This window comes from Quercus lobata, chromosome 12 (assembly GCF_001633185.2).
Source record: "Quercus lobata isolate SW786 chromosome 12, ValleyOak3.0 Primary Assembly, whole genome shotgun sequence".
NCBI lineage: Eukaryota > Viridiplantae > Streptophyta > Magnoliopsida > Fagales > Fagaceae > Quercus > Quercus lobata.
The window spans coordinates 25057661-25065816 of NC_044915.1; the positions used below are offsets into that span (position 1 = coordinate 25057661).

The 8156-nt window shown below is 35.0% G+C and overlaps 1 protein-coding gene across 1 annotated transcript; it reads left to right on the forward strand.

The window, feature by feature from the left end:
- Window positions 1–286: 286 nt before the first annotated feature.
- Window positions 287–7089, forward strand: LOC115972316 (COP9 signalosome complex subunit 5a-like). Its single transcript, XM_031092562.1, has 6 exons — window positions 287–850; window positions 3782–4063; window positions 4147–4294; window positions 4414–4496; window positions 6489–6566; window positions 6646–7089. The coding sequence occupies exons 1-6, from the start codon at window positions 404–406 to the stop codon at window positions 6733–6735; spliced, it is 1128 nt and encodes a 375-aa protein (XP_030948422.1). The 5' UTR covers window positions 287–403; the 3' UTR covers window positions 6736–7089.
- The last annotated feature ends 1067 nt before the right edge of the window (window positions 7090–8156 follow it).

Genomic DNA, 8156 nt, shown 5'->3' on the forward strand with positions numbered 1-8156 from the left:
ATTTGTACATTGTATGAGTATGCTATTACTATTACTAGCAGTAGTAAGTAACTGTACAAATTTCAATTCCATCACCCAATGGTATTAGTAGTATTTTTTTTTTTTTTTGGGATAATGTATCACTATAACATTTAATTAGAAAGCCATATAGGAGTATAAGGTTAGGCCCTAGTCGTTGGGGTTGCTTCGTTCGCAGTCAAGCCCATAATAAAGGCCCAAAAAAACAGTCGTGTTGTTATCTTCACTCCGTACTCCAGAGTTCACTGACTCTAAAAAAGTGAAAACCCCAAAAACAAAAAACAACCCGCCACGCTTCGCTTCTTCCCCAACTATAAAACTAAAACCAAATCCCCAAAACCAAAAAAGAAAAAGAAAAAGAAAAAAAAAACAAAACATTCAAACAATGGAGCCCTTTCCATCATCAGTAATAGCCCAAAAAACATGGGAGCTAGAGAACAACATAATCACCGTAGACCCTCCTTCATCATCAACAACAACAACAACACCACCAACAACAGCAACAACGACGAGTCCGGACCCAGCGTCCGACGCAATATTCTATTACGACGAATCGGCGCAGGCCAAGTTCCAGCAAGAGAAACCCTGGGCCAATGACCCTCACTACTTCAAGCGCGTCAAGATCTCCGCACTCGCGCTGCTCAAGATGGTGGTCCACGCGCGCTCCGGCGGTACCATCGAGGTCATGGGCCTCATGCAAGGAAAGACCGACGGCGATGCGATAATCGTGATGGACGCTTTTGCTTTGCCCGTGGAAGGAACGGAGACTAGGGTTAATGCTCAGGCTGATGCGTATGAGTATATGGTTGATTATTCTCAGACTAACAAGCAGGTTCGCTTTCTATCTTTCTTTAAACCCTAACCCTAACCCTAACCCTAACCCTAAGTTTGTTTAAGTTTTGATTGGGATTGGTTTTTGTGGGAGGTTTATGAATGCTACATTGTATTACATTGTAGATAATTTTGAATTTAGAATGACTAAATAAATTTATTAGGGTTTTTTTTCTTGTTTGGAATCTGAGTTATTACTAAATTACTGTTTGGTTGGTGAGAAGATGATTGGATGAAATCCCTTTTTGTTTAAAGCCATTTAGGTTAAGCTTGTGCAGTCTTTAAGGATTCGTTTGGGAGTTCGGTTCATAAGAGAATGGAATAGAATGATTATAAATGAATGGAATGGAATGTATTTAAGCGAGGGAAAGGAATAGAATGGAATTAAATAACTTTGTTTGGGAGTAACATAGAGGAAAAGGAATGGAATCATTTTATTACAATATTACTATTAGACCCTTATTTTAAAATAAATGGCTGAATATATAGGGGTTTTTTGGGAGTTTTAGTAATAAATTCATTAAATCTAATTCCATTTTCTCCAATTCCTCTCAATTTCGGGTGGAATGAAAATTTGAGGTTTTAAGAGAATAGAGAGGAATGAGTGGTCCCTCCTACCCATTCCATTCCTTCCCAAAATATAACTGAGCTCTCAGCAAATGCTTAGTAAGCACTGTGTGTCTGTGTGTATTATCAATTGTGTGCAGTTGTTGTCACATGAAAGGATCTATATATAGTCTTTGCACATGAAAACTTCATTTTTGTTGAATTTTATGTCAATGACTGGTCTTGAGAATTTGGCGAGTTAGCATTATTTGGTTTCTGTTTTTGGAGATTGGATGATGCATCTCTGGATTGGTCATCTTAGATTCTTCTGTTTATGAATAGTGTCTGCCTATACCAGATTAGTAGCTATTTGGAAGCCCTTGCATCTCAATAAAAGTTTTTATTCAAGTCCCATATCATATATACTATACTATATAGGGGTGTCAATTCGGGTTAGCGTGTTGGGTTTGTGTCGTGTCGAGGTAGGGGTATTCAACTAAATGGCTCAACCCTAACCCGACCCATTTGATAATCGTGTCATGATCCTTCAATCCTAACCCAACCTGCTAATAAGGCGGGTTAACCTGACCCAACCCATTTGACACGCTTAATAAACGAGTCATGTTGGGTTAATACGAATGTAACACAACCCATTTCAACATGCATAATATTAAATATAACATCCATCTATAAATAATTTTTTTTACATCCCAAAAAACAGTGCATACACTTCAAGTTTTCAACTCACATTCAAAATAATATAGTTCAACAAAAATATAACATTCATCTAGAAATAAGTTCTTTACACTCCAAAAGAAGTGCATACACTTCAACCCAAATTCAAAATAACAAAGTTTAACAAAAATAAAATAACATAGTTCAACAAAAATATAATATCTTTGGAACTCGCCAAATGCTAAGTATCAATATTGAAATATTTTGGGCAAACAGTAGACTAATCCTGACTATGACCATGATTATTATCCATAGATTCTTTGTTGATGTCCAAATTCATAACATCTTCCACAAGCTCATCCAATTTCATTTGTGAAAGTTCTATGCCAAAAAAAAAGGTATTAGTAGTTTTAGGGTCTGTAAAATTTCAATTTCCAATTATATCCCTTGTAAATTTTTGTAATTACTCACTTTTCTTTTCAAATTTAAAATATATGTTGGATATAAAAGGTATTTGATAAATCTAAAATAAAATAAATATTTATTTGTTATACGAGTTAAACAGGTTGTGTTAAGTGGGTCATTTCGGGTTGACACAAATAAATTGGCGTGTCAAATGTGTCTACTGCGGGTTATGCGGGTTGACCCACTTATGAAATGTTTCTTATCGTGTCAATTTGGGTCGACCCATTTATGACCCAAACCCATTAAGGCCCAACCCTAACCCAAAAAAACTCGTGTCGGGTTCGTGTCGTGTTCATTGGTTGGGTCGAACATTGACACCCTTAATACTATATATAAAAGTAGAAGCTGAAAGAAAGTTAAATCCTAAAATTAAGGTTGTTTTGTCATGTAGATCTCAAATTGGAAATTTTATGCCATGTGTCCCATTCAATTTTTTCTTAATTTTTTGTGCAACTATTTACTACACTGCAAAAATCAAGAAGTCCAATTTAAATTTTTTAGTTTTTTGTGCTAAAAGAGTTATTAAGTAAGAAAATCATAGAATCAAAATTAATAAACCTTAAAAAATTCACCATCATTGATTTATTTTTCTTCTTATTATTATTATACAAATAGTGGTTGGACAAACGAAAGTTTAAAATATCATGGATAACAATTTAAATGTTTTTTTTTTTTTTCCATTTGTTTTAAATAAACTTATATTTATTTTGTTAGTAGCTATTTTATATTTTCAAATATACAAACATTATATATATTATATATAAACTTGGTAAAATTTTAATACGCATTTAGTTATGCTTATTTGTAAATGTATCCCATGCATATGCATTGGGTTACAAGCTAGTATTATTTAGGCTACACTTTCCAGTTTGCACCCTCTAATATCCGGTTGCTTCTAAAACAGTTCCTCGACTTTTAAAACTTACAATATACACACAATGTCAATGTGCCCTTTCCGTTATGCTGTGTTGCATTATCACTATTGACCTGCCAAAGAACGGCTTTTTTTTTTCCTTATACTTTCTTTTCAAAATGACTTTATTTTTGGGAGGGTTAACGGAAAGATTCTAACAGATGTTGACTAAAGGGGCAAGTTGACATTGTTGTAATACTTGAGGGTGTCATTGCAAGATTTTATAGTGAAGGGACCAATTTAGAAGTGACACCAAACTTAGACGGTGTAAATAGTATTTTAGTATATTATTTTGTGGAATTAGTTCTCTTATTGGGTATGTTTATGGTGCAGGCTGGACGGTTGGAGAACGTTGTTGGCTGGTACCATTCCCATCCTGGCTATGGATGCTGGCTTTCAGGTATTGATGTTTCAACACAAATGCTAAACCAGCAATTTCAGGAGCCTTTTTTGGCAGTTGTTATTGATCCAACAAGGACTGTCTCTGCTGGAAAAGTTGAGATTGGGGCATTCAGGACATACCCAGAGGGATATAAGCCTCCAGATGAGCCTGTCTCTGAGTATCAGACCATCCCTTTGAATAAGATTGAAGACTTTGGTGTACACTGTAAACAGGTTATTATCTCGTCCTCTTCTGCTTCTTGAAAAAGCTTCCTCTCCAGTATATTTATTCCCTCCATTTGTTTCTGTTTTTGCAGTACTATTCTTTGGATATCACTTACTTTAAGTCTTCTCTTGATTGCCACCTCCTGGATCTGCTATGGAACAAGTATTGGGTGAATACCCTTTCATCTTCACCTTTATTGGGTAATGGAGACTATGTTGCAGGACAAATCTCTGATCTAGGTAATCTCCTAGCATGGAATTCGAGTTCCTTTAGTTTTATTTCAAATTACTTTTCATGGTTCAGACTAGAGTAATTTTGAAGATTATATTAATTAAGTGGTGTCCTCTGCACCATGCAGCTGAAAAGCTGGAGCAGGCAGAGAACCAACTATCTCACTCCCGCTTTGGGCCACTGATAGCACCCCCTACGAGAAAGAAAGAGGTCAGTTTACTTATATTACCTCATAAATTTTAGTGTCTTTTTATTTTCTCAAATAAGAGCATTCATACTGCTTTCCTAGACATATCATGTGATACTGGATGGCATTCAAATATGTGCTTAGCCTGTAGACATGGGCCATTTCAAGATACATACAAGCAGCCACAAGAAAAATTGTGAGGAGGGGTTTGTGTAGTGCTTTCTTCATTGGTGAATGTCTTTCTGTTTGCATTTTTATGGTCCATACAACAGAGATAATTGAGGGTAGTTGGGTGAGTGCCCAGTGTGCTTGCTATGGAGGGGAGAAATATTCCTTTGGTGCTTAATCATTCCATGGGTTTAGAGATATACAGAATATAACTTTCTTTACCGAGGAGATTTGAGACAAACAACTTGCAGATATGCTAGGTTAAGATAGATTTCTAGACATGTTATTTGGTAGAAGTCTTCACACCTTGTCATGTAAGTACTGTGATACTGCACCTGTAATTGCACATGAGCAAATAATCTCAAGTGGCACTTTCTTATCTTTTCATCAATGGGAGCCACGCATGTCTTTAATCGAATTCTTCATTCCGTACCCTATCTTTCCTTTTATTTCCACTTATCTATCTTAACATTCTCATTATCTACACTCATTTTATGAATTTGCCCAACATTCAATACAATATAGCATGGATGTTCTTATAGCAGTCTTGTAAAACTTTCCTCTTTCCCCTTAACCTTTTTATTTTTTTGATGATCAACTTTCTCTTTAACTTGACAAGTATTCTATGATCATGCAATATTCTTGATGTCCTTATTCATTTCATCCACTCTGCTCTTATTTTGTAATTCTCATCCTTTTCGATCTAACCATCCTTATGAGTTATTGATCCAAACTATTGAAAACACACTCTTTGTGATGGGGAAACTCACTCGTAATTCTTCCAATTGTTCTCGCACTAATGACAACTCCATTATACATATCCTAGAACAAATGACAACTACATTATGCATATTCTTAGAGCTAACACAGAACCAGAAAGAGCTTTAAGAGCTCCAGATTTCTAACTTGTTTCTCTCCCTTCAAAGTTCAAACCCACCATCTATTTCTAGTTTCTATATCTAAAATTTCTTTTTTCTCCATCTTCTAATACAAATTTCTAGTACAACCAACTTATGCTGAGTAGTTATACTCTACTGGTATTTAATACTTCACAGTAATCTTGTACTTGGGAGCATTTATCGTAGTCTCACAGTAAATTTTTTGTGTTGAAATTCTTTTCGCAAATCCAGTAATATCTCTTTATAAAAATGTTGCTCTGGCTTATTAAAAAAAACAAAACAATGTTGCTGACATGCAATCTAAAGGCCCTAAAACCCAAAAATCGGTTCCGTTCTTGGATGAATTGATGGCTTCTAGGGTCACTACTTCAACTGGCCAATATTTTTTTCTTTTGAGGGTCAGTGGATTAACTCATTTTTTGGGGGCCAAATTCAAATTTTTAAATACCCAAACAATGTACACACACACACATGCACGTGTTATTAAAAATTTTCAAAATTTTGGGGGCTATAATGCCACTGCCAGTCTAGTCTGATTTTCAAAACTGTGGTCAAATTTCTACATATTTTTCCCAAAACTTTCTTGTCTGTAGATGTGCTCTGATCCTTTGTGATTTTTTAAATGGACTCGATTTTGGGGAAACTGAACATTTTCATTTTCAATTTCAATTGGTGCTTTATCTCTGCTTTTTTCAAGATAGGAAAATGTCCTCTTCAATGCGTTCCGATGGATCTTGCCCTTACATCTACTTGGTTACCACGTAGTCCCACATATCACATATAAAACAATGTATAGCTCTTAGATTCTATTGTGTGCTAGGGGTGCAGATTTTACTTGTATTCATTAAATTACAAAATCTTTCCTTTTGTCAGTTTATAAGCTGCTCATCATCCATTACTTCATCATCTCTGTTGCCTAATCTTGGTTTTGATGTCTATTAATTGCAGGAAGAGTCTCAGCTTGCTAAGATAACTCGAGACAGTGCTAAGATAACTGTGGAGCAGGTTCATGGTCTAATGTCACAGGTGACTAGCCTTTACAGTTTTTGTGCATTTTCACACTTTATCGTGTTGCTTTTAACAAATCTCTTTCTTTTCCATTCAGGTTATCAAGGATATCCTTTTCAACTCGGTGAGACAATCGAACAGGTCTAGCTCAGAGCCATCTGGCCCTGAACCAATGATTGAAACCTGATTTTGGCATACTAGTAGTGAGGCAAATCGTGAGCGTATTACCTTCCCGATGCTTCATTTTCTTGAAGATTGGTTTAAATTTAGTTCAACGGGAAAAATCAAGTTAAAAGTTCTGGAAGTTTTATTACCTTTTGTGCCAATGTATATTATTTGCACCTTTTTTTCCTTTTACATTCAGGTTGTTTATTTAGTATTTATACAACATTTTGGTACCCCATGACAAGCAATCACAATTAATGACTTTTTAATAACCATTGTAGTCAGAAAGTAAAACATGCTGTTGTATCGGTCCGACTTTCTGAGTTTGGCAGGACTCCGAAGGTAAATATTATTAACAACCTGTTTTTTCAAACAATATGATTGATTTTTAGGGGACAGCTTTCATTAGTCTTAAAGCTGGTTATAATTCTTCATAATGTGAATTTTAGTGGGGACAGGGCATGGGTAAAAGAAGCATTAAAAACAGTCTTTGTCATTTGGTCTTTCCTGTCAAATCAGCTCTCTTGCCTGCGTATCCAATGCTCCATGCCGTTCATTGGACTTTGTTGCTATTAGTTGTATTGGCATCAATCCCGTGAATGTTCTCAGCAGGCAAATGAGCCCTTACCCAAGCCGGTTTGCTTGGAAGTTTAAGGCACCTGAATTAACACTCTAATATGGTTCGGAGTTATGTTCTCCAACCAATAACGTGGTAAATTATGAGACTATTTGCATGTATTATATAAACAACTAAAACTTTATATAGATGATTTTTTCAATTGCCATAGTGATTTTTTTTTTGAGGAAAAAAAAAAATCAAAGCACATGGTGAGTTGATGGTTTGAAACCGAATTTATGTGAATTAAAATCGAAGACATCAAAGATTATTTTTAAAGTTGAAACTTCCAAAATTGAAGACATCAAGGTTATCTTAAAGTTGGACTTTCCCTCCGGTGGAACTAGCAAAAGTGATATTGTCGGTAACGAAAATCCTCTTTGATGGCTGACTTTGCTTTCTAAAATGATGACTTTACATTCAAAGAGCCGCATTATTGCTATGCCACCATATCATTGTTAGTCTAAAACATGCATTTATATGGTCCTAACATCATTTGGTTGGATAACTTTCACATTTGGTTTGTCAATTTTGTATTATGAGCAGGTTCAGCGTTGGAGAAAATAAGATCAATTATAAGAAAGATAACAATTAATAAATAGGAAATGAAAAATAATTACAATTAACAAAGGGGTTGAAGTTCATTCAACAAAAAATTGGTCTTCAAACAACTCAAGATGTAACAAAATATATACATCCAATAATTCCTGTTAAAAAGAAAAGAAGAAAAATAAATTAGGAACTAGTATGAAAAAAAATAGAAAATTCCATTGAACCCATTATAAGACAAGATTATTAAAATAGGTCATATCAATCAAAATACAAAT